Here is a 27,425-nt window from a genome sequence, read left to right as displayed (position 1 = left end):
CCCCGCGGCTCTCAGGGAGCAGGATGGCGGAAAGCGAGGCCGAGACCCCCAGCACGCCCTGCGAGTTCGAGAGCAAGTACTTCGAGTACAATGGGGTGCGGCTGCCGCCCTTCTGCCGCGGGAAGATGGAGGAGATCGCCAATTTCCCGGTGAGGGACAGCGACGTCTGGATTGTCACCTATCCCAAATCAGGTAGGCGGGCCGGGGCTGCCGCGGCTGGTGGGGCGGCTCCTCCTCCTCCTCCTCCTCTCCCCGCTGGCCGGGCAGCCGCGGCCGGGAGCGGGGGCTGGAGGTGCCCCGGCGGCCTCCGCGGGATGTGGGGTGAGGCCTGAGCCCGTTCTCCACCGCGGGTGTGCCCCGGAGATGGTGCCGCGTGTCCAAGGATGGTACCCTGTATCCGGGGATAGAGCCCTGGGGCTGAGGATGGTGCGGTGTCCTGTGTCCAAGGATGATACCCTGTGTCCGGGGATGGTGTCCTGGATCCAGACACTGTGTCCTGTATCCGGGGATGGTGTCCGGTGTCCGGAGATGGTGCCCTATGGCCAGGTGTGGTGCTCTGCGCACGGCAGCCCCCGCGGCTCTGCAGAGTTGAGAGCCTGTCCCGGACACGGAGCGGGGCCGGGGGCCCTGTGGGGGACCCACGGAGGGTGGGTACACGCGGGTGCCCGGCGCTGCCCCGGTGACCCCACCGGGGTGCTCCCGAACCGCTGGAGTATGACGGTGCTGCTCCGGGCAAGGGAAATCTCGCTCAGCAAAGATGTCGAATGGGGAAGGGCTATGGCATCACTGCTAATATCTGCGGTGGTGCACAGGTTCGGGGTCTGCTCCACAGCCTTCCCTCCGTGCTGCACTCCCGAGGCGGCTGCCCTGATCCTTCTGGGAGAACATGTGCTCCAAGTACGTTCTTGCTGCACTGTCTGAATCACCAGAAAGGCCTCCTGTTCACAGTACAAGTGAATGTTTTGTCCAGTAAATGCATCCTTTGACTGTTGCACACCATTTTGGTGTCTTCTTGTAATGTTGTATTTCTTGATTGTTTTTATCTTCTCTGTTTCCAAACAAAAATATTTAAAGAGAATTACCGTGGATGTAGTGCTGCCTGCAAAGAAACAGACAATATTGGAGCTTTGTACCCCACCTGACAAAATCAGATAAACTCTTTTGTGAGTGCATTCTGGAGTGACTTTTTTCCTGACAATGAGATGGCCTTTTTCTAGGAAATCCAAAGTCCACTGGAGATAACAGATGTCAGCTCTGTAAATGCCCTTGTAAAATGATGTTTCAGTATTGTAGGCTTCTGACTTACTTCATTGTTTGTTGTGTGAATGGCTAATACTTTTCAATTTCCTGGTATGCTGCTTCAAGCACATTTCTACAATGTAGCATCTATTATGTTTTTATTATTTCTCAAGCAGTTTCAAACATTTGTCTTTACATTTTTTTTTGTATTTTGTTACTAACTATGCTCTTAAAGACTGGCAAGAGCTTTATAGATAATCCATTAGATAAGGGAAATAGGTAGATGGATGGCTCTCAAAATACTGGGATTAGGAGTAGACAGCTACATTTAAATTTTTCTTTTAAATTGTCTTTTTCAAGATTTATATGGTGCATGCAGCACCAACACTGTTAAATTCTTTGTAGTTTAAGATTTCAGTTTTGAGAATCTGAGGCTACAATGTTCCTGTGTTAGAACTGCACTCCAATTTCATAGTGGCATCTTGTTAAATATCTTCAGCCAGTCTCAGCCAGCCACAATATCGTTAATAGCTGGCAGTAGCTTAGTTTTGATGGCTAGATAGTTGGCTGTGGAAAGCCAGCTTGCATAATCATATTTAATTTGCTGGTTTGGGCATATAGCAACATAATATTTGATCTTTTGGGGCCCCAGTAACAGGAGCTGCTCACTTAGAAAATGGACATGCTGCAAGAGGATTTACTGCCAGTCACTAGGAGAAGGAGAAGCTGGGTGAGAAATAGGGCATCGAAATTGAAAGTGCAGTATGTTGTGGATGAGCTGGAGGAGCAGCCTTGAGATCAAAATGGAATTTTATTTGCCAGGAAAGAGAATGCTTGGGTGGTGAGTAATCCGATGTCCTTGTTGAGGGAATAGGCTCTGGACAATAATAGCATATTCAAGCTCCACCTTCTTGTAGCCCAAAGTCTACTAAGACTTGTTTTGTCAACTGCTCCTTTGTGGATTACAGCTTATTTAGGGCTTCACAGGGGCTGCTGTCTAGGGACAGGCACGGCAGCAGAAACTGGGCTTCCCTAAGATGGTTCTCACTGATTTAGCCAAGGTCATGCAGAAAGTCTACAGCAAAGCCAGGAATTAAATCCAGAAGCCCATTACCCAAACTACAACTTCATTTTGCTGCCTCTCAGTAGTGTTGACAAAGATTTTTCTGTTTACTGGACCTAATCAGAATTTTCATGATGTTGCTCTAATGAAAAATGTAGGTTCACAAAACAGATTTTGTGCACAAAATGTCATTATTTGGGGTGAAATGGTTGGGCTTGTTTTGGTAACATTTAGAGGTAGAACATGGCTGGGACCATTTATCTAGTTTCTGTGAATAAATTGTGTTTGAACAATAGTTCAAGAAAGAGAAATGCACCAATGTCAAATAGGTCCAACAGAAAACTTTTTTCTTGTTCCTAAGGAAATCAGCTTTGTTCAGTGTAGCAGCAGCTCTCCATCTGCTCAAACTGTGTAAAATACCAAAAAAAGTCTGTTTACTGGATGTGTGAGAGGCCAGAGCCTGTGGCTGCAAGCAGAAGGCTCCAGCAGTAGCTGTTGACCATATGGTGGCTTATTTGGCAAAGAAAATCCACAAGTGGCCAGGACTGCTTCAGCTATCCCAGGGACTGGTGACGTGGTCTGGAAGCCATTTGGAAGATGCTGTACACTGCAGGAATAGACAACACAGCTTCAAACATGTGAAATGGAGGCGGTGCTTGGAAATAGTTACAGTTATTGGTAAATTGGGAGTGACCCAGGAATAAGCTGTTCCAATAATGGTAGAAAATCAAATGTACCAGTGCCCTTACTGGCAGTAAAGTAATAAGCGTAATGGAAAGTGACTCTGCTTTAATGTGATTTCCACTGAGGGATGGCTGAATAATGATATCTCTTATATCTTTAATTATTCTTAACACCTGTGCCCAATCAATGGTAACAGCTTTTGAGAGCTTCTGCACTATGAGAAACTTTATGCCTAAAACCCAGAGACTCAGATATATGAATGTGTGTCTGTATTTGTGCATATGGGAGTACTGTAATTATAGAAAACCTTTTCTATTGTCATGCATAATTTAAAATCAGGTGTGCTACTGAAGAAATTAAGTCAAAAGTTTCATCTTCCACATAACTTTGTTGTGTAGCGTGGGCAGGCTGAGTGGGACACAAGATTTGCAGGAGAAAATGTAAACAAGAATGCTGTTCTTTATAGTGTGAAATAACTGGAGCTCACACCACAGATAAGATACATAGGCACTGTTTATAGGGAGCACTGTGCCTCCACCACAACTTGAGTTGAACCCTCTCATCCTGTGGATTTCCTGTGCCCTACTTGAAAATTAAAATTCTCATCTGTGAATTTAAGCTGCAGAATTTATGGAGAAGCAAACTTTTTAATGGTATTCCCTCAGTCACTGTGCTGAGAGCCAGGTTAGCTGTTTGCTAACATCAGTGATTTCATTGGAATTAAATCAGTCCCTAAAGTGTAGTGTTTAGTTCAGGTTCACTCTGTGCTTTATTGTGCCTTACAGTGTCCCCCTGGCTGGACGTGATCTGTCCATGTTCTTGCTCAGAAGTGGTGCACAGTAGCTCCCTTCATACCATCTTGTGTGTGTTCTAAATGGATGTGTACTTGTTATTCTTGGGTCAAAACCCACAAGTTCATGCCTTTTGCAAAACTGGTAATTTGAGAAAGTGAGCTGTTTACATTAATAATGCAACTCTCTCTCCCATCAAAATAATGGTGATTATTTTGACAAATAAGTTTTTGGGGTTCTGTGTGGAAAAATGTCAACTGTTGAGCAAATACCAGCTTCAGGTCCAGCCAGTTCATAAGAACTTGCGTTTGGTGCCAGACAACAGGAAAAGAGCAAATGTTGTCTATGGCCTTACCTGTCTGAGGGTGTCTTTCTATAGACTCTCAATTTCCTTTGTAGCACTGCATTTTTGTAACTACCCTTTGGCTGCTAGGGAATATGATGGCTCTAGACCTTTGCCTTAATGACGTGCCAGCAGTGTTTTTATGGGTCATTCCAAGGACAGCTTTCATGTGTGTGTATTTACTGAGTTCTCCTCTTTGGAATTCTTTCACACTCACCTCTGTTATGTGAAATGAACTAGGGAAAGTCAGTTTGAGTTGTCCATTGTGTAATTTGTTTGAGAGGTTCTGTGTGTACAGGTCATGCCTCTGGCAGTGCATCGTGTGCACAGGGAGGTTCTCTGTTCTCCTCCTGTTCTGTGTACCTCTCCCACTGTGTGCACACCTCTTTCATCCTTCTATTTCTAGCACTCCTGAATCCAACACTCCCTCTTGCTGGGTCACCAGGATATGCCAGTCCCTTCCTTGGCTGATGGAGGAGCTCTGTCCTTCCTCTCCTTTACAGTCTCTCTGCATTCTTCCATGGCCCATTTCCGTCATCCCATAATCCCTGTTATGTTCTTCCCATGAGGGGACTCTGTGTGCCCTGGGGTTTTCTTCTGTTATGGGGAAAGAGTTGTTTGATGCATTGACCATTACAGCTATGACAGGGACAACTGTTAAACTGGGGGATACAGAGGATACAATATAACCATCAGTTTTCCTCTTTGTCTGATTCCCCAGTAAAAGTAATAGACTTCAGCTCATCAATATCTAAAATATTTTTTTATTAGGCTCAGCACTCAAAAGTTGCTGCACTTAAGGCAAAGAGAGGCTTGAATCATTGGAGATGTAGACATATGTGCTTTTTCTTTGGATATGGAGTTGTTTTAAGAATTTCTTATATTTGGCTTCTTGTTTCTTCCCCTTCCAATGAACCTTAGCTGTCTGTGGGACCATGTTATAAAACAGATTGGCAAAATATTGAATAAAGAAATACATTACAAAGACAATGTACCAAGTAAGTATGCCAAAATCTTGCTTTGTTTATCTTGTTCAATCCTAATTTTCACGTTTTCCACAAACTGTAAAAATCTCCTGGCAAGGAGGTTATATTTCCAGGTGAGATTGGTATTACTGTACTTCACAGTAACAGTGTTATTCAGTATACAGAGTATTATTGCTTGACTAAGATCCTGTGGCTGCAGATACCCAGATGGGCACAGGTCAAACACTGCTGACAGTCAGTCCTGATCTACACAGTCATAACTGAGAGGAGAATCAGGCTGAAGGGTTGCCCAAGGATGTTCCTGAGCTGTGGGAGGCTCGGCTCAGAGCTGTCAGAGGGACGTGTGGCAGCTATGGTGGATTGCAGAGGTTTCCCTCCTAATGGCAGGTCTGAGTGGCCTTTGTAGCAAAGACTCCTTAGGGGGCACAAGCATGCACATGTGTTAAATTAATTGACTTGCCTTAATTTCCAGTGTTCTCATATGGAACTTCTCCCAGCAGTTTTGTTGGCATTATTTTAAACAACAGCTTTGCAGTTGCAAAAGAACCAGATTCTGCAGTGCTGGATTTATAGTGCTATAATCTCTGCAGAATTTTGTTCCCTTGGGCTTAAACCATTTTCATTTAGAGAATTGATGCAAATGTTACTGGCCCAGAGGCATGCCTTGAGAAATCATGAGGCTTGCTTAAAAATCAATTTTTTACACAAAATAAATCTGGGATTCTTTTTCTTTCACCTCTGGTTTTTGAAGCAATATTATGCTCTGTGACATGGAATGATGAGAAGCCTCTGTTAGTTTCATGAATCTGGATGAACGAGTTGATACCTTTAAAATTAGAATAGAGCATGTAACTTTTTCTCTCTGACAGTAACATCACAGTTACTTGGTTTGTTTAAGCAGTGTATAAAGCTCAGATATTGTTCTGTTTTAATGACAGATGAATGTGCATCAATTCCCATACCAGCTGGCCAGAATGAATGGAATTCTTTTTCAAACAGGAAGGAAAGAGCAAGCTGCATTCTGTGATAGAGATATGCTTTGTGAGCTGTCTCTTTAGGAACTGATGGCCAGGGTCTATATTTGAATCTGATTTCATGCTCTTGGTGACTGAAATCATGTGCCTTCCACCACTGAGAAGAGTAAATACTCCACAGCCTAAACTCACTCCATTCAGGTGCAGAAAGTGACTCTGGTAGATTAATATTTCTGGGGGTTAGAGCCACTGGGTTTCTGTGCTTTGAAAGTCCTTCTGAAATGGGTATATCTTTTTATTTATATATAGCTCAAAATACCTTCAGGTATTGACTCACTCTTAAATCCTGCTAGGCAGAGAAATTATAAATAAAACTATCAAAAAATAAGTAATTGAAGGCAATGTTTAGTTTGCCACTGATGCATTTGACTTGATTTCAATGTGAGTAGAATTGAATAGGTTCTTGTATGTCTCAAACTTGAAATAAAAGCAGAGAAAAAATATCTGTGGTTAAGAGAAACTCCTTTTATTACCCAGGTAGCAGTGTTTCTCTCATAACCCTTTTATCAAACCAGTGAAGAGATGTTTCTAGAGGCAGACAAATGATTCAGAAGATGAAGTTATCTAATAGGTTTTGCTGGGTCTTATGCAAATGCTGCATAATTGCTTCCCTGCTGTTGAGTAGTGCAAAACTCAACTTGCTTTTTTTTTTTTTTTTTTTTTTTTTTTTTTTTTTTTTTTTTTTGTAAAGAGGCATAGGGGGAAGAAAAAAAAAGAAAAAATGTTTTACCCTGGCTAAAAATGTATTCACATGTATTCTGAACATGTGAAATCACTATTGATTGTATTAAATGATAATGACCTCAAAGACTAAATAATTAGAAAATCATGTAGATCAGCCAGACCCACCAGACAGTCATTCTCATTTCATGTTAATGTTCATTTGTCACAGTAAAGATATTAATGAAAGGAAGCAAAATGCTTAATTTTAAAATTCTTATTATGCAGCCTTACTTCTCTCATTGGGTACAGTAGGGACTCATACACCCCATACTGAGGGGAAGGAACTACCTCCTGTTTTGTCTCAAAAATGCTGCTTTACAAGTGATACAAGCACTGGGACACTGGGCATCCAAAGTGACTTTGTGGCTGTAGATTCTGTGACCTGGGATAAATCATATAATCTTTCTGTCTGTGTTTTCCACTGAGTGTGTTTCTTCTCATTTTTCATATATAATGGTAAGCAGTTCTCATGGGCAAACAGATGTCACCTACCATATATATTTTTTCCTGTCAGGCAGTTGTGCAGAGCCAGAAGGTCCCCCCTGAGCCTCCTTTTCTCCAGGCTGAGCCCCCCCAGCTCCCTCAGCCCCTCCTGGTGCTCCAGACCCTTCCCCAGCTCCGTTCCCTTCTCTGGATATGCTCCAGCCCCTCAATATGTTTCCTGTCCTGAGGTTCCCAGAAGTGCCCCAGGATCTGAGGCGTGGCCCCAGCAGTGCCAGCCCAGGGGACAGTCACTGCCCTGGCCCTGCTGCCACACCAGGGCTGGCACAGCCCAGGTGTCACTGGCCCCTTGGCCACCTGTTGATGAAAGGCCATGAGAAGTACAGCTTAACCATGCAGCCTTTTTTCTGCTGGTCAGGATTGTCAAAGTAGCACAGAACAGCTGCAGGCATTGCTGAAGCTGGATTGCTCTCTGCATGCAGAGCTGAAATGTACATTAGTAATGATCAATGTCAGTGCATATATGGGGTCACCAGTGCTTTCTGTCAGAAAAGGTGTCTTCTCAGCCATTTTGCTGCAGCACTGTAAATCTGTTAGCTGAAAGGGAAAAACCTTGTAACAGTATTAAAGTCGTAAAATAAAGAAGCAGGTCTTTATTGGAAGCTTACTGGTTTCCCCATGGTTACGGGCACACCCAGCATCAAATTTCCACAATTTTTATAAGTTTCACAAATGATATCTAACTAATACTGTCCAATTAGAAGAGCAACTGGTTAGGTAGTTTTACCCCAGGTTCTGCCTCGTCAAGAGTTCGTTCAGGGGCTTCTTTGCCCCATTTCTTGTTGTGTCTTCTCGGATTCTAGTTGGAAAACAAAATGTCCTTGGAGGTTCCCTTATTGAAAACCAGTCTTTCAGGAATGTGTTAGAAGATTACCTTATTACTCTAAAATCTAAGAGAAGGGGTAGGAAAAACAGCAGGAGCTATATAACCATGTATTATCAGTCTACAAAGCTATGAATGTATGAAAAATGTGTAAGAAGCTAAAATCTTTAGGCATCAAATCTATGGTGGTATCAGTTGGCTGATCCACTTTTATACTCCCAAACAGATCTCTTTCCACTTCTGATTCTGAAGAATAGCAATGGAAAGGGCTGTAACTGGCTTAAAACTGCAGTCCAGCTCAATGAGGGGGGACATAGGTACCTTGAGAAAAATGGTTTTGCTTAGTGCAGCTATAACTTGAATGGGATTTTGTGTGGGACAAATTGCTTTACTTCCTGACCTTAGACAAGCAATAGCTGACTGGACAGGTTGTGGTTTTTTTTAATGTATAATCTGTACCTGCAGTCATTACATTATATTATTGCTGTGCTACACTCTTGAAACTTGACCACCTAATATGTGCAAATGCACATTATATGTAGGCAGGTTTTGCCTAACAATTTTCCTGATGGGGGTTGAAGCTGAGGCAGAGAATTGCCTTTTGAGTAGTGACAGACATCTTCTGACATTATTTTGTGGGGAGAGGAGTATGTTCACAGCCGAGGGTATGAGATATACCTCAACACAAGTGCCTAATAGAGGTGCCCGGTTTCTCTCTGATTGCTGATCCTATCTCAGTCAGCAGAGCTCACTGTGAAGCTCTGCATTTACCCACAGATCATATTATGACTGTAGAAGAGAACACAGAGTGATAGAGTTGTCCTAGACATCAGTGGAGCTCAGGGTAACGATGCAGTTCTTTTCAATGCAATGAAGTCCTTGAGTGTGATTTTAAAACCCAATGACTTGTCATCACAGCAAAGTTCTTTCCTGCATTGTTGTCCTTGGTACAGTGTATGAAAACAAAGGGAAATTAGGCACAGTGGGAAGACTTTCAGCTGGAGATTGTGAGCTTCTGCTGGGGTAATGTATTAATGCAATTTAGGCATGTTTTTTGATATGGGTCCTAAAAAGATGGGAGAATGGAACTGCCAGAGGATGCACGAGGGCAGGCTACAACTGAGGCAACAACTTACTAGGCTGTTGGCTTTAGACCTGGTCAGCCTTGAAGAGATGTGGAAAGGGGGGAAAGAAATGCCATTCTGTCAGAGCAAGCAGGCTTATCTGTTGTTTCTATGTTCCTGCATGTTGTATGTTATGTATTTTTGGTTTAGCCTGATGGATGTTGTGCTCTCTTTTACTGTGGGAGCATGTTTGTTTGGTGAGTAGAAACTGGAGAAAAATTAACCCAAGGATATGGGCAGATGCCTGCTTTTAAAGGTGCCTGTGCTAGTGCCGGGTTGTTAGTGCCCTTAGCCTGCTGTCCATCATTCCTGGTAGAAAAACAATGTGCAGAGTATTTTTGGTGGATGCACTCTGATTTGTCCCACACAAATTTTGCTATGTGAGTTGATGCCAAAAGTAGAAACTCCTTGAGCTAATTTGGCAGATCTGATTTTAAGTGGATTGGAGCAGTTTGTGTGAAGTTGCTGCATTAGTGTTGACACCTGGTGCAAGACAGGATGAGCATCCACAGATATGGACAGTCCAGCTAAAGCTTCAAGAGAAGAGTAAAACCATCTTCCCTTTGAATATCTGATATGCAGAGATGTCTGTAACGAGCCACTAGCAGTTGTCTGTGAAGGACCTGTGACAAAATCCAAGGCACCTGGATACGATGAAGTCATGGATGTAGGGACAAGCTTGAAGACACAAATCAGGATTCTTCAATGAGAAGGCAAATGAAGGCAAACTTTTGGTCTGTTGATGTTTTTAACAGTAGATATGTAGACCTGATTCGTAGAGCTGTTAGGATGCTACTTACTCAGCCCTTGCTGCAGAGCATGTGAGGATGTTGTGGATTATTAACAAGGATAGAAAGAAAGGCTTTTTGCCCCAGCTCTCCTTAGCAAAAGACCTCTGCCAGTGAGAGCCAGATGAATCTCTCTTCCTCAGGGAGTTGATTTCTGTAGGTGTGGGTTTGTCTGTGTCACGGATCTCCCAGAGAACAGGTCCTGGTGTGTTTTATTTACTAGTGTTGCTCCAGTTTTAGGACCCAGCATGCTCCAAACGAGGTGTTTTGCTTCAGGCTGGTGTTTGGTGTGGGCAATAGGTGGCCGCCTGCCTGGCTCTGTGAGACTGAGGCTGCCCCAGCTGTCAGTGCCAGGTCCCAGATGCTCTGTGGTGGATGTGCACTTCTCATCCTGTCCTCTGTTGAGTAGTTAGTGTGCTAATTTAAGGGAGAATCATTACTCAGGCCACTTTTAAAAAAAAATAGTACTAATGCATTAGCCAAAAATAGCTTTGCTTTGTAACCAGTTCATTAAAGCAGTGCTTTAGGATGCTGTATTGGACATAATAGCAATAATTCTGTGGATAATATGTGTGTGTAAACAGTTTAGTGACAGCATTTTTTAGCAAACAGAAAGTAGGTTTTCCTCCTAAATAGAATAGGGTTTTCATAGTGTGCTGTTTATAGCCTCTGGCAAAACATACTCAAAACACAACTCAGAATTAATGGACCCATGTCTGCAGAATTTGGCCCGTTGGTTTTGGTTTAAAAACTGGTAGCTGCAAGCAGAAAAATAAATGGATTACAAAGTCTAAAAATCCAATACTGTGCTTATTGAATATTGTTGGAAATTGTGTATTTAACATGTCTTTTAAATCCAGTCTTACCTAAATTGTCCCCTTTACTTTTAGAAGGTCTGAATTCAGGTTCCTTGTGTCCCACAGACTCCCTTGACAGGTAACTATTGACTATGTGGCATTTAGGCTATATAAGAGGGGCATTAGTCTTAAAGGATGAGTATTCAGTCCTTTCTGAAAATTGGGCCCTCTGACAAATATTTAATTGGTGAGTCAAAATAAATAGTTTGGCAATATCACATCACCATTTCAGTCTTTATTCTGAATCCCCAGTCTCATTTAGGAAAATAGAAGAATTTGAAAATATGGTATCAAGGTATATACATTATTTTTATTTTTAAAACACTAGTTGTTAATGAAAACCTCTATTCGTAAGCCAGGTGGAATTTGAATGTGTGGGAGAACTTCAGCATACACACCTCAAGAGGAGATACTTTAATGTTCTGGAAATGTTTTTTTTCTTCTAATGGAAAATCTAATTTTCCCTCCAGTATCATAGGGTGAGGCTGAATCTGTCATACTGACCTGAAGATTTACACTGCCATTGGCCAAGGGGGGAATGAGCTTGCAGGCAATTAGAACAATGGTGTGAGGCTTTGCTGTACAGCACTTGCGGACCAGTCTGGCAGCTTTGGCAGCTCTCTCTTTTAATGAGCACCTCCATCTACCAATGCTATAAAAAAGTTATGAGTAATAATGGATTGCTGCACTGGATTATCCAAAATTTGGTCAAGCACTGGCAGATCAAACAAAGTACAGATAATTGGAATTGTTAGATTACTAGCATTAGTATTTCTTTATTTTAATTTTCCATGTGGTTCCATACAAGGAACGAATAAAGGGAATATACCAAGGCCTTTTAATCCTTGGGCCGCAGGTTTGTCCTGTCCTAGCTGATAAGAGAGGAGAAACTGAAAGAAATTACCTTAAAAACCGCCTAGACAAGTGAAATTTCACCGGAAATCCTATGGTTTTATATCTGCCGCTTCACTTTGATGATATCTGGTGACTTCATAGGAGTGCCAGTGGCCAGAAAGAGTTGAGAGAAGCCAGAGAACATCTGCACTAGAGAACATTTCTCCCTTCTACAGTGACTAAATTTGACATTGGAAAACGTCTAACACACAGAAGGCAGAAGGAGTAGCTGTGGCGTTTCCAAGTCATGTCTGTCTTGCTGTGCTGCCTGGTTGCTGCTGCAGCAGCTCCTGAGGAGCAGAGGATGAGTGGCCCTGATCTGACTTTGCTCTTGCTGCTGAGGCATTGGCCATGGAAAGGGCACAAAGGAAGAGTTCTCGGTCACGGGGACTGCTGAGGCGTGGTGGGATTTGTAATGAGTCCTGGTTCCTGTGCATCATTAGGTAGCCCAGGAAAGCACGGTGCATCCTCAGTAGCATACTCCTGTTATGCAGGGTAGAAATACAGGCTCACAAATAATTTAAAAAGGTCACCTAAAGACATCTGCAGATTCTGGCAGGCAGTAGCTTCTCGCAGCTGTTTCCCACCCCCTCTCTTTCCAGATATTGTGTGATAGCCTGGAACACTCTGTTCTCCTGAGGTGTTTTATTGACATAGCTGAGGAGCTTGTCAGGAAGAGCATTTCTCAGGTACTTTGCGCTGAAGTTCCTCAAATGCTGTCTGCCTCAATTTTAGCTGGAATTGGATAAGTGTTCATGAATTCCATGTCTGTTTTGGCAATGTGACCTTAGAGATAGCAGGGTGAGCAATCTTCCTCTGGAATGAAATGCTGCAGATGGAAGAAGAAAGGGTAGCATTGCTGGGAACTTATTAATGTGGCATTCGGTGCCTCATATCCAAAGGCTGGCAGTTAATCCTGTTTTTCAGTGATTATACTATTGTGTTTATACTTCTGCACCATCCCAAGTGAGGTGTGCATGTACTTGTACAGGTGTTCAGTAGCACAGGGAGGAAGCAGTGAAGATGGACAACATCCATTGCCTTGGCAGGGCCAGAAATCTAGCTTTTATTTTCTTTCTTTTTTTTTTTATTTTATTTAGCTTGCCTCACCTTTTTCTTCTGTCCAATAGGTATCATAATTTTCCTTTCTCTTAGAAAGTCTCCGTGGCATTTACATCTGGCCAGGTTTTGTGATAGACTGGGATTGCTGGCATTATTTACATAATCTCCTTTGATAATCTCAGTTTCAGAAATTTACTCTACTTTCCATCCATAAAATGATGGTTCTTGAAAATCTCCACAGAGATCACTAAGTCAGCTGGGTCAAATGGCAAATTTCTGTATATCTTACACACAGATGGGGATGCAGCAGAGGACTCACATCCTATCATATTATTTTAATAAATTCTGCTATCCCAGGTCTGGGCATCGGCTCTTTATCTTGTGGATAGGTACAGAATCCCACCTTCTTTGGCTTTTCAGCCAGTTGTGTTCCCAGGGTTGAAGATGTTGCTCTAGCAGCCCGGTCTGGAATTCGGGCTGCCTGTTGCTAGGTTAAGTCATCCTTCCTAAACCAAAAGAACGTTTAGTCTGATACATTTAATTTGAGTGGGTTTTAGTCCTAGTGGAGATGTGAGGAGGTCATAGCTATCTAATTATACATATAAAAGCTTTTAAATTTTTTTTTCTTTTTAAAAAATTAAGCATGTGATGCTTTAATTTGTTCTTTTAAACAGGAAACCAGGTCAATGATAAATTTTTTACCTAGAGCTTTTGGAATGTGTGTGTGTTGCAGAGGTAAATAATAATTGATTAACGGTGACAAGTTTAAAAAAAAAATCACTGTTCCCTCAAAAGTTAATTCCCTAGTTTTCATTTGCATTAAGACCCTGAAATTCTGAAGCACAGTAACTTGAGTTCTAATGTGGGAAAAAAATCAGGCTAAAAAAAAAAAATAAGGGCAAAGATACAGTGACTGACAAAAGAGAAAGCTAGCACAGAGATCATGGCTGAGGGAAATTGAGATGAGTGATCCTGCTGCTGGTGTAGGGAGGAGAAATTCCAGCCTACTGGATAGTCCCAGCATTTCTCTTTCAGCGTGTCACCAGTTTTGTAGGAAATACTTAGATGGAGACTTTTGAGTTCCAAAACCCCCACTTTGCATGGGAAATATGTCATTTCCCACCTCTGCTGTTCTCGGTGGATTTGACAGCAATCAAGCCAAGTCTAGTGCACAGCCACAGGTCTGGGCATAACCAGGTAAGGGGGTGGTCCCCATGGGGGCTGTGCTCCCTGTCCTCACTTTTAACTTTTCTGGTGGACTTTGTGGAGAGCTGGTGCTGCTCTCCCGAAGGTTCAATGTGGTTCTGCCTCAACCCTCTGTATTGAGGCACACTGCCTGTTGCTAGGTTAAGTCATCCTTCCTAAACCAAAAGAACGTTTAGCTCTGACACATTTAATTTGAGTGGGTTTTAGTCCTAGTGGAGATGTGAGGAGGTCATAGCTATCTAATTATACATATAAAAGCTTTTAAATTTTTTTTTCTTTTTAAAAAATTAAGCATGTGATGCTTTAATTTGTTCTTTTAAACAGGAAACCAGGTCAATGATAAATTTTTTACCTAGAGCTTTTGGAATGTGTGTGTGTTGCAGAGGTAAATAATAATTGATTAACGGTGACAAGTTTAAAAAAAAAATCACTGTTCCCTCAAAAGTTAATTCCCTAGTTTTCATTTGCATTAAGACCCTGAAATTCTGAAGCACAGTAACTTGAGTTCTAATGTGGGAAAAAATCAGGCTAAAAAAAAAAAATAAGGGCAAAGATACAGTGACTGACAAAAGAGAAAGCTAGCACAGAGATCATGGCTGAGGGAAATTGAGATGAGTGATCCTGCTGCTGGTGTAGGGAGGAGAAATTCCAGCCTACTGGATAGTCCCAGCATTTCTCTTTCAGCGTGTCACCAGTTTTGTAGGAAATACTTAGATGGAGACTTTTGAGTTCCAAAACCCCCACTTTGCATGGGAAATATGTCATTTCCCACCTCTGCTGTTCTCGGTGGATTTGACAGCAATCAAGCCAAGTCTAGTGCACAGCCACAGGTCTGGGCATAACCAGGTAAGGGGGTGGTCCCCATGGGGGCTGTGCTCCCTGTCCTCACTTTTAACTTTTCTGGTGGACTTTGTGGAGAGCTGGTGCTGCTCTCCCAAAGGTTCAGTGTGGTTCTGCCTCAACCCTGCAGCCCCTCTGTATTGAGGCACTATAGAGATGGCAGCTTTCTGCCTAGAGAGCAGCTGAGCAATGAAAAAAATAGTTTATTGTGTATCCCCACAGAGTTATTTCTTTTCATTTCATGGAAACAGGGCTGCTGTGATAGCATTTCTCTTTGCAGGTGGAATTGGAAATACTGAAATAAATCATGGAGAGCCAGGGTGTTTCCGGTCAGAATAAATATTTAATGAGAACAAGGGTTGTGCTCATTCAGAGTCACAAGGCTGATACTAAAGTAGTGTACGAATGTTAATTTTAATGCATAAAACATATGCTTGAACTTAAAAATGCGGAGTGAACAGCCTTGGGGGCAAGTGTGTATTAAATGTGTGACAGCTGTCTCTGTGGGTGATGATAATATAAAAGTGTCTTTTTCTTTTTTTTTTTTTTTTTTTTTTCTGTCCCAAACCTTTTAAATTTACCCATCAATCAGTAAGGGAACAGTGGAATCTCGAAGTGCTTGCTATCCAAGACAATTATAGGAGGAGTGTGTTCTTTCACATTGTATCCAGGCTGTGTTCACTCCAACCATCAGCTTCACTTAACTGTTTCTGTCTCAGATTAAAAAATAACCAGAATAATGATGTAGTGGTATTTGGTTTTTTGTTTGGTTTTTTTTTTTTTTGTGTGTGTGTGTTTGTTTTGGTTTTTTTTTGCTTTTTTTTTTTTTTGTGTGTGTGTGTTTGTTTTGGTTTTTTTTTGCTTTTTTTTTTTTTTGTGTGTGTGTGTTTGTTTTGGTTTTTTTTTGCTTTTTTTTTTTTTTGTGTTGAAACAACATACAGGATTGGTACAAAGGTGCCTATTTGTGTGTACTCTCTTGTTCGTTAAAATGAATTAACTAGTGACTGATACAAGTGACTTGCAACTCTCTAATTATTTTCAAATGGTCATTGATCTCAGAGTTCATCATTCCAAGGGCTGGGATGCAGGAGCAGGCTTGCGCTTTGTAACCAGTCTGGAACCATTACTTGTTCCTTTAGGCAACACGAGAGAGTGGATAAATCCTGGTCTCATTTCCCTTACTGTGCACAGTAAATAATTAATAATGGGTTAAATAATGGGTCTGTCTTTTGCAGTTTCCAGGGTGTCCCACACCCTTGGGATCTTTTCGTCTGAACTGTGGGGTCCTCCCCTGGCTCATCATGATCTCTCCACATTCTGTTCCTCCATCTCACCAAGAGCCTTTCTCTTCATAACCCTCTGTCAAATATCTCTGTATTGAGGGTCCCCTACCTGCCTGAAGGTAAAGTCACTTTGAAATAGTTTCCCTGTCCGAAGTACCTAAATTAATTTTCCAAAGTGGAATCACTTGCCATGATATCTAATGGTTGCTTTGTAAATGTCCTCAGAGTGGGGAGAGATGCATAATTGAGGCTTCTAAAGCTTGTGACTGATGCATGGATGTGTTTGGGGCTTTATCCACTTCATAACCTGGAGGCATAAATAGACTCTCAAATCATTGCATAACAGGGGCCTTGCCTGCAATTTAGAATAAAGGTCTCTCAGCACAGCCACTAATGCATTTTGTGAACTTGGATGACCTCTGTTTGTCTTATTTTTTAATTCCTAAAATGGAAATAGTAGTGTTTTGCCAAGGTAACATTTACAGAGGTAAAACCTTTTGTTAAATGCTTTGCAGTTCACAGGTTAAGTGATTTGGAAACAGAAGTGTATTTAAATTGTTACTGAAATAAAAAAAACTCAGGTCTTTTGCATGGAAGATCTACATGTGTTTAAAATAAAACCAAGAGAGCTGACATACTACATTAAAACAGTAGTAATAGACTTAGCTCACAACAGACTGTTGAGGGCAAAAGTTGCCATTATTTCTCTGTTTAGGTCTCCCTTCATATGGCTGTGTTTAGACAAGAACTGTAATACAATCTGTTCTCTCTCATTGTTTGGTTTGTGCAGGCACAGGATTGCTGCAGGAAGTGGTGTATCTAGTGAGTCAGGGAGCTGATCCAGATGAGATTGGACTAATGAATATAGATGAGCAACTTCCAGTCCTAGAGTACCCTCAGCCTGGTCTGGACATCATCAAGGTACAATTTATTGCAAAGAAAGTCTTCCAGCATTTGGGTGTCTTTTTCCTCCGTTTCATGTTTATCACTTCATTTTATCCTGTGTCCTTCTCATCACTGGACTTGTTTAGAATGTTGCAATGATTCAAATTGTTAATAGGTTATTTTAAATTGTTTTTATTAAGCTTCATTTTGTTCTGTTCAATACTTTAAATATGTCTCCATGTCATAAATATCTTGGCAGTGGAAATCAAAGTTCCAGGCCTCTCTTGCTTATGTAAATGGGAGCTGGCCAAATGAGGTAAATTTGCTTTGATTCCTTCCTTGAATTTGTGAAAGAGTAACTAAAAAGGTAGCTGTCCATGCATTTGTATTCCCACTGCTCTGAATTTACACATTTCAATCTTTAGATCCACAGATCCTGGCTCTCTACAGACACTGTAGGGTGCAGTTTGAGGGATCTGGAATATCCTGCATGAAATTCCACAATATTAAGAATCCCTTGAAGTCCAGCTGCGTGGCACATAAATGTAATCTAATCCTTGCTGCAGCCACTTCTGACAGAGGCATGTCTTGTAATTATTAGGAAAAGTATACAGGGCCATCTTGTAACAGTTGCAGCACTGCTTGGACTGAGCAAGGTGAGGCTGGCAGGGACAGATTTAAGCTGCTTGTGGTCAATGACAACTGCAGCTTCAGCCTACTTTAGGCTGAGAGTATTTAGAGGTCAGAAATTGCTCTTCTTTTTCATCTGTGATGCCTAATCCAGTAAGCCCTCAGTGCTACCCTGCTGCAAAAAAGTGGTGGCAATAGTAAGAGGTTTAGTTTGAGATTACACGTTCTTATCTATGCCATGTGCTAGCAGCTTGATTCAATATGGATTTATTCCATATTTAATAGCAGAGCATGATTTCTGTCATGAGACAATTTTGTATCAAATTACAGAAAAAATATTGTTTGAAAGATGTTCACATACTCAGATAAACCTTTGGGCCTAATTCTGAGGATAAAATAAAATGCAAGGGTAAAATTTGGAAGAAGTTAGGGGTCATGTTTTCAGAGCTTCTAGTATTTTTCAAGGATTTTTAGTGGAGGCATCACTGGAAATAAAGTGAGTTTGATATTAAGAATCTTCAATGGTTAGATTCTCTTTCTCAGAAGGTCCTGCAAATGGACGTATTTTGAAAACAAAAGTGATAAACCCCAATATGACAAAACCCCCAACATATTATCCAACCTTTTGATATTTAAAAACCAGATGTAACTCCCTGACCTGATTTGGAGTCCCAAACTCCTGTTAATTTAAGTGAATTTGTGAATGGAAGTCAGTGTAGTAGAGGGTCTCAAGTGTGGCAGTTCAGGCCAGCTCAGGATGTTCCCTGAAGCAGTGCTCAATGGGAAACAATTCTCTCTGCTTTATTTTAGGAGCTGACATCCCCTCGCCTCATCAAAAGCCACCTGCCCTATCGGTTTTTGCCTTCAGACCTCCACAATGGCAACTCAAAGGTGAAAATGAACTCATGTTTGTTTTAACTCTGCTGGCAGCAGTTGTATGTGTGCTTTGGGATGAGGAAAAAGCTTTCAACAAGATGATTTTCCCCCCATCACAGGTAATATACATGGCTCGAAACCCCAAAGACCTGGTGGTGTCTTATTACCAGTTCCACCGCTCCCTAAGGACCATGAGCTACAGAGGAACGTTTCAGGAGTTCTGCAGAAGGTTTATGAATGACAAGTGTAAGGAGCTGTTCTCTCTGCGCACATTTATTTTCATCTCTGCGTTCCTTCTGCAAGTACAGAAGTGAACTGTATAAAGGTGCATTTGTGTTGCATATACAGCGAGGAGGTTGCTACGGATAGCGCTGCAGGGATTGAGATTTGTCCATGCAAACTATGAGCTGTGCTTTTTGTAAATATTTGCCTTACAGTACTTGACACCCTGGGTTCACCATTTTGCCATCTGAACAGGAGCAAAACTCTGGTCTGCTCTTCTGAAATTCAGTTTGCAGGCTGCCAAGTACCTCCTAAAAAGGGGTGAATACTCCCAGCATCATTTGATTTCAGTTATGCCTCACTATCAGCTACTTCTCAGGAGTGTCTCTGGTCCTCAGGTTTGGGGTTATTTTCCTGGTAATTCCTTTAATATTTAAATTTCAGCCAAAAACTCAAGGTTCATGTATTGGAAGTTAACACAAATTCTCTAGTTTGCATGGGCCTTATCTAGGCCTGCACCAGTGAGCTCGAATGAGACCCCATGAGAAGGCAGCTGCAGGCTGCTGCTGCCTGAAAAATGCAGCTCTGTGAGGAGAATGTAATAACCAAGGGATTGTCACACTCTAGCTAAGGAAGAGAAAAAAATCCTGCTGCCTTCCATTTCTCTGCAATATCTCCTCTGATACCTTAATGTGACACTAACAATTCACCAGATACCTTGACCTCTGAGAGCAGGATCTCCTCTAGATCCAGAGCAGCAAACCTGGAATTTAGGGGAGCTGATGCTGAAGGAGCTCTGTAATACCAAAGGGAAGAAAAAAGTAAAGCCTACCAATGGAGGTTATTTAACAGGCTTTAAAAACCCTTTCCTGCTCCTTATCCTGCAAAATTGAGCAGGATTAATGTTCTCCTCTCACTCCAGTCCACCTTCAATTTTCCATATGCATTCCCTGGAAATGGAATGTTTGCCGTAGCCCCTGATCAGGAACTTCAAGACCAGAGACATAAGACATGTTAGAAGGTCTTCTAACATAGAAGGGTTGGGTGCTCTTTGCCATGTAAGTATCTCAAGAGTCATTTGTCTCCTTATCTTGTAGCAGCCACCTGACTTTATCTCAGCCTCCCAGAGCCAGTAAAACATCACAGCATGTTCCGTGGCTATAACTGTACAAATGGGAGGTTTATAATGCACAGGAAATTTAGCATTCAGCTCCATGTTTACATCTCAGCAGAATCCTGTCAACTCGAATGCATCCAATGGACAAAGAGATCCGTTTCACAGGAAAACAATTTTATTCAGTTGACCAGTTTTCAATTTTCATAAAGGCACTGAGATTCCATTTTTTTGTTATTCCTATTCCATAAGAAATGGATGCATGAAGGTAATACATCAGTGTTCCAGTTACCAGAATGAAACAATTCTTTTTCAAAGAGAAAAGGTGGCTTCAAAATACAAACCTAAGAAGTTGCTTTTATAATTTTTCTATAGCTGCTTTGCTGAAAAGATAAAATAGACAAAACAACAAACTTCACTTATGTTAAGTACTTTGTGAGAATTAGTCACTGGTAACAGAGAAAAATGTAGAATGCATTTCTCATGGAGTTGTCTTAATACTGGCAACAAAAGAGATTCTTAAGGTTGTAAATACCAAGTACCAGTGGCTGAACCTCTGGTAGAGACACATAAATTGACTGAAATCAGTGCAAATGTGGACTTAATCAGAGAACTGAAAAACAAATAAGTAAAGTTTTGTGGGGAGGGTTAGGTTTCCCATTACATGGGTCGAAATGAGACACTGCTCTCCTGGGGCTGTGAACCCCTCCTGTTATATCTTTTTTTTTCCTTTTTGAAAACAACTTAATAACCAAAGTGTTTATTTTCCTCATGCCAATCATAATGTTTTTGCAGTAGGATATGGTTCCTGGTTTGAACATGTGCAAGAGTTTTGGGAACACCACATGGATGCCAATGTACTTTTTCTCAAGTATGAAGATATGCATAAGGTAGGTTAGATGTAGCAAAATGATGTTTTTATCACATTTAGCACCCTAGTTTTTAAACTAAATAAAGCACAAAATTACATTCTTATGTCCATATTTGGGCTCCCTAATGCCTGATACTATTTATAAAGCTCTGGCTTTAAAAATTCAGGAGCTTCTATGGACTTTAGGCATTTTCTTATCCATATTAATTTACTGAGGAGTCTGCCTGCATGTATAGGCACTGAACTACTTGCGGAGAAGGCAATGATGTGAAACTGTTCAGTACTTGCTACACTCAGCCCTGGGCATTAATTTAAAATAAATGTCTTGATCTATGTGCTGTATCAATGAGGGAAAAATATATAATCACTATTTTGTCCTCTGTATGCGGCATTTATTGGAATTATTTGGTTGTTCTTACTGCTTTCTGTGAAACAAATCTGAAAACAATGAGGGTATGATCATGTAGCATAAGGTAGATATAATTATTAAGTCCTTACAGTATGCTGGCTAATAAATCCACTTAAATCAGAAATCTAGTGGAAATACTATGTATTTCTTATTGCAGTAATATCTTTTTGACAGCTAATGAAAATACTTCAGAATGTTTGTTTGACTGGAAAACTAATGCAAGCATAGGAAAAACCCAGCTCCTGTTTCTAAACCTGTAAGAAGAAATCAGGACAAGACTCAGTAAAGCTGGGTAAATTATAATTCCAGCTTTACTGAGTCTTCTGATGGAGTAGGATTCTAAAAGAAGGTGTAATACAATCAGAGTAAATAAGGTTAAGTCAAAATAATTTCAATTCCACAATTTTGAATGACTTATGTATTCCTAGCTGTGCTCACCAGCTGGTGGCATCACAGCATCCTTCTGCTTCCGGATAAATATTACTATTTTGTCCTTGCAACTCATACTGAGGAACCCCAGAATTCTGGAGATGTAAATTAATGGTAATTCTCAGAGGGCACCTCCCCAGATCCTTCATATCTACGTAAATGCAGTCCCAGAAGCTGACAAAAGAAGAAGGGCTTTCCTAATATTTTTAGTAATTTATTTGACTAGGGTCAAAATCAAAGTAACTTTTAAATCCTCTGAAATGCACTGGTATTCCAAAGGGATCAGTTAAAGGTGGAGTGTTCCCTGAAGTGGGAAACATCACAATTACTTTTCAGTTCCAACATCTGAAGGTTACATGGCCATGCTTTCCGCCAGCCTGTCTTACTCTAATTGCTCAGAAAGTGTTTCTTTTCAGCAAATTGGAAGGTGGCAAAACTTCAATGCAGTGGTGTTTCTACAACTTCTGCACTTGTATTTTTCACACTCACCTGGATATAACTTACTTGCAATATTTAAACTCATTAAAAATGTGATTTTAATTATTGTGAAATAACCCAGGTTTTAAATGGTCTCTTGCAGGACCTAGCAACAATGGTTGAGCAGCTGGTGAGGTTCTTAGGAGTTTCTTATGACAAAGCACAGTTGGAATCCATGGTGGAACACTGCCATCAACTCATTGATCAGTGCTGTAATGCAGAGGCTCTTCCTGTTGGCAGGGGTATGTTTAAAACCCACAACAAAACTCTTCTTGGAGAAGTTGCAAGTAACCTCCAGGGTGTGTTAAATGTTGGCAAAATATTGCCATGTAAAGGATGGGAGGGAGCTGACTGTTGGTGCAATTTGAGGGCTCGGTTGTTTTGAAATCAGGTTAGGTAGAAGTGACTGAAAAGGATGGAAGAACCCAAGTTGAACAGTGTAATGTCAAACCACTCCATCAGAGAGTCTTTTTCTCGCTTCCAGGTTAGGTAGAAGTGACTGAAAAGGATGGAAGAACCCAAGTTGTAATGTCAAACCACTCCATCAAAGAGTCTTTTTCTCGCTTTGATGGATTCAGCTCCTTGTGCTGAGAACTCTGCTGTGCTCCTTCTGACCTCTGGCATGCCAAAGCCCACACCATCTTACACAGTTTATCCTGGCCTGAGCCCTGGGGTTTAATTAGATCAGGTTTTCTAGAATAGCAGATATTTCTCATTTGGAAGGCATAAAATTACAAGGAACCACAGCTTCCCTTATAAGCTTTTTACTTTCATTTCCTACCTCAGTTGTTTAAAATGTGCTTATCTTCCATATGTTTATTCTGGTGAGATTCTTTCTCTAAGAACCATGTGATCTGTTGATACATCTGTCCTTTGATAAGAAATCAAGTCCTTTCAGTTGCCTTTAAGAAGCATGAGTGGACTTAGGCTCCCTCAAATTATTTTGTGTGGGCTGCTCTACATCTCTTTTAAAAATGAGGGAACTAGGTCAAGATGGTAATTTCCCATGTTATATGAGGCATATGTTACATATGCCTTACCCAAACATAAAATCACTTCATACTCTAATTTAATCCAGTTCTCTTTGGACCTTTCCCTTGTTTTCCACCCATAGCAGTGGTAGCACTTTATGATACAGCATCATACACTTTATGATACACGTTTATTGTGACCACAAAGTTTCTTAGAGGAATCGATTTGCAGGTTATTGTCCCTTACTCAGGGGTTATGACAGGACTACTTTGGTCTTCTTCTGTGTATAGGAGCCCTTTCCACACTATCACTTTCAGCCAGCCTTCATCTCTTGTGAAAATGCCAAATATTAACAGTCCCTCTTAGACTACTAGTTAGTAGTCTAATTAGACTACTAATTCTGTGTTAGCTGGTTATTTATTCAATTATCACACATTTGGTTGGGACATCCCCAAGTCCTTGGATAAGGTGCTCATGTGGATGCAAGGATTTGCAAACAGCAGGGTTGTGTTATCCTTGTTGGCCCACATGTAGCCTCTTATTTCTGCTGTCTACAAATGTTTCAGAGAGAGGCCTTCATGTTGTAATACAGAAGGAAGGGAGCTACAGCACTTAATGTGATACTTCGTTATTTGTTCACTGTGTGCTTTTTAGTATAAATATCCTTATTTTGAATTTCTTTTCTTTGCTGTCTTTGGCTTTTACAATATTTTGTTATTCCAGAATGTAGCTTCATTAGCAGTGCTTTGTTCCTTCTCTGTTCGTTTCTGTGATAAAGAATGGTGGCAATGACATGACAGCTGATTGTAATTTTTTTCAAGTATTTTAATTTGTCATTAGTTACATTTACTTTATTATTTTGCTTTATTTTAGTTCTTCGTATTTTTTTTTTCTTTTAGCACATTGATCTTTACTCTGAAGATAACCCTGAACTGCTGTGAAAGCAGAACAATGATTAGATATGTTACTTGTATTTGACTCTTATAATAATTTACGCAGTTGCATGATTCAAATCATAAACCAGGTGGGTGACTTTTTGACAAGCTATGAATTGATATGGTAAAAAAAAAGAAAAGAATTATTACAAATAATCCACTGTGTATGTATGTCATTTGTAAAACTTGTCATTTGTCCATATGTGTTTTTAGGGAGACTCAGAAATAAAAGGATTTTTTAACCAAGCAGAGGAAGAAAATACTTTATTATCATCATTGAATGGGAAATACAGGGTTTTGTGTTTCATGCTGTACTTTTTGCCATTATAGTTGCCAGAGCAAGATTTAAGTTAGTATCAGATGTTTATGATTGTAAGCATTTTCTTAATTTTTTTTTTTTCAAATAAGTGAGAAATTTGGTGAAAACAATAAATGGCATTTTCAGTGTCAGGTTATTCTGGTCTTTGGATCCTGAAAAGAAATCAGGACCCTTTCATACCTTCAGGAGTTGTACAAAAGCCCTGATTTCATAAAATGGCTCTTGCCACACATGCTATACCATCAGATTAATAAGTAATACGTAGATGTTTCAGACAGTTTTGTCATTGGTCTCAATTATAAAGTTTCTGCATTAAAGCAATGGTAATTGAATTAAATGGGTATTCTTCTTATGCATCAAATGCATAATTAAGCTCCCTGCATGTAGCTTTGTTCTTGCTGTTATGATTAAACTCTGGTAGCACAGTCCCAATTCTCCTTTCATTTATTCCAGTTGAACAAGTCTGGATTTTGTCTTTATCTCCAGCAGAAATGAGAAGTGAATTGGGCCTCTCAGTCCAGTTATTCCATAGGGCTTATTCAGCCACAAGTAACCCTGGCTGACTTTGAGTTAAATATATTTTGGGCTGCATTGAAACACTTGTTAAGGGGGCTTCTGCCTTTGGCTGGTAGGTTCAGCAGGGTCATCAGGTTATGTTATGTCATTGGTTGGGTTCCATAGGTTAATTCATATGAGGAAGGTGCTCAGTGTCCATATTGCATCCCCCAAAAGCTTCCTATTCCTCATGTTCAAAATTAAAATGTCAGTGGTGCAGCTTGAGTACATGGCACTTGTTCTCTTTCATAGATGGAAACTTGTATTTAACAATCAAATCTCTCCATTTTGAGAAATGGAAATTCATCTGTTGGACTTATCTCTAGACACAAAATAATGGAAATTAGCAATGAAAATATTATACTCCAATCGTCAATTTTATACCCCCCATTCTCTGTACCTTTTGGATAGTTCTCTAAGCAGTGGGTGCTGGAGGCATGGTGATTTTGGAATGTGTCTTAGCTGTTGGAATTATTAAACAGCCATAGCTTGCACTGAAAGAAGAAATCCACATTTAAGTGAGCACCCAACCCATAATCTGTGTTCAGTTCTGATTAAGGCCAGAGTAAAGTCTCAGACAAATCTGAATTCTTCCTGTGTGACACTGGGCTGGTGCAGCTGAAGATGTATTTTGTTTGAAAGCTTTGCAGGGGTAGTGCCAGAGTAACTGGGTGAGACAATGAACAGCTTTAGGTCTTATTAGCTTTCAGAGAAAGCCCACACTGATCAGAATCTCACAGCTGATACTTGGTGCCCCGCACAATTAGACTGTAGGTATTTGGTGTCCTGTTACATCCACTCTTTGACTTGTGTTCTTTCTCTGTGTTTCAGGACGAGTTGGGCTATGGAAAGACATCTTCACTGTTTCAATGAATGAGAAATTTGATTTAGTTTATAAACAGAAGATGGGAAAATGTGATCTCACATTTGATTTTTATTTATAAAAAATGCATGCATATGATATCCAGATATAGCTAGAAGTGCTTTATGCATTCATTTATTACCTGCTGGACAACCTACTGTAGCTATTATGTGTAATAAGATTTAAAGAAAGTAAAGCAATCTAAGTAAACCATATCAGATGCAATTATCTTTGATCCTGAACAGCTGTTTATCTTCTAGTATTTAAGTGCTTTGTCCACATGCAAGAACTTCTCAGACAATACTAGAACATTCGGCTGTTATGGAATGTATTATATACGTATAAGGTATGTATCATATATGCAACTAGAATGTACACCTTTTCAGCCCCACATTGATTATTTAATGTGTTTTATAAAAGCTTGTCACTAGAACCTAAATAAACATCCGTAAACCAAATAAAAATTTATTTCTGAGGGAAACAAGTAACAGGCCAAAACAGTATGCTAGAATGATCTCAGGGGTTAATCATCACATTTATTTTTATAGCAGGTATAACCAAGTATAAATAAATCCCATTCCAAAATAAGAACTGATCCAAGTGGGGCTCACATTAGCTTCTGCACACCCTTATCTGTGTGATTTGAGCAGGTTCTGTGCACTGGCACACTCTGGGAGACAGGGCTTGTTCTGATTTACAGCTGTGATTGTCAGCCTGATCCCAAATCCCACCCTTGCCTTTAGGGACACAGCTCAGAGCTGGCTTCCTGATGGAGGTAGTTCAGCTCCCTGCCCAAGGACAGCAGATAGAAGATTCTTAAGCCCTCAGCTCTAGGTCACTCCCTCAAAATGGGACTTAAAAGCCAGGAATCTGGTGCAGGGACTTTCCTGAAGAATGAGTCTCCAACCCATGTCACTTTGCTGTGTGAATTCCTCCTTTTAAGGGCAGCCCCAGAAGTTAAGGTGCTGGAAAAGCTGCAGTTCTCTGAAAGTTGAGGGCACTTAGCACTGCTTATGGGTTGTTGTTCTCCTGGACTCCACCAGACCTAAGGGGAAGATCTGTGCCAGTGTAAAGCAGGCAAAGGGAACTGCAGTATCCGAGGAAGAGAGTTGATGGATATGCCAGCAGATGGGAGTATTGCACAAATATCCATGCACAATAAGTTCCAGGAATTGTTAGCCATGACTGATCTGGATTATAATCAGGATTCAAGTTTATTTCTCTTATCTTTTTTTGGTCTCTACACAAACAGCCTGAAGAAGGCTACTATCACTACAGAACTCTCCCAAGTTATTTTATTGTTCCATTAGGTAATGACATCTATGCTTTTTAGGTTCTCAGCTGCAGGAGGCCCATTTTTTGCTAGTCAAATGTTCAGACTCACCAAAAACTGTGAGAAAGGACTAGTTTTTAGTGTTTCAGTTCTGTTGGAAAACTGTCAGTTCAGCACTGGCAAGTGGTGTAGCATGATGTGGCTTGACAGCACTTTTCCTTGTATATTTGTGAGTGAAAATGCTTTCAGTGAAATTTTATTTCTATTTTTATATTTTTAGTACTGTATGAATATTAAGCACTACACATTATACTTCTGTGCTTGCTTGCTTACTGAATAAAAGATGTGTTCTGTG

General features: G+C 40.7%; 1 protein-coding gene across 1 annotated transcript; it reads left to right on the top strand.

Moving 5' to 3' along the window:
• Positions 1-27,425, top strand: SULT4A1 (sulfotransferase family 4A member 1). Its single transcript, XM_041426815.1, has 7 exons — positions 1-192; positions 17,032-17,162; positions 18,567-18,647; positions 18,752-18,878; positions 20,764-20,858; positions 22,258-22,396; positions 25,767-27,425. The coding sequence occupies exons 1-7, from the start codon at positions 24-26 to the stop codon at positions 25,877-25,879; spliced, it is 855 nt and encodes a 284-aa protein (XP_041282749.1). The 5' UTR covers positions 1-23; the 3' UTR covers positions 25,880-27,425.

This window comes from Onychostruthus taczanowskii, unplaced genomic scaffold (assembly GCF_017590055.1).
Source record: "Onychostruthus taczanowskii isolate IOZ18803 unplaced genomic scaffold, ASM1759005v1 scaffold95, whole genome shotgun sequence".
In the NCBI taxonomy this organism is placed as follows: domain Eukaryota; kingdom Metazoa; phylum Chordata; class Aves; order Passeriformes; family Passeridae; genus Onychostruthus; species Onychostruthus taczanowskii.
Note: the sequence above shows the minus strand (reverse complement) of the source record. Positions and strands in the feature narration are given on the sequence as shown.

Coding starts and splice junctions, on each gene's coding strand:
- SULT4A1 (XM_041426815.1), top strand. CDS start 24: ATGGCGGAAAGCGAGGCCGAGACCCCCAGCACGCCCTGCGAGTTCGAG. Junction 193..17,031: donor TGTCACCTATCCCAAATCAG/GTAGGCGGGCCG, acceptor TGGTTTGTGCAG/GCACAGGATTGCTGCAGGAA. Junction 20,859..22,257: donor AGTATGAAGATATGCATAAG/GTAGGTTAGATG, acceptor GGTCTCTTGCAG/GACCTAGCAACAATGGTTGA.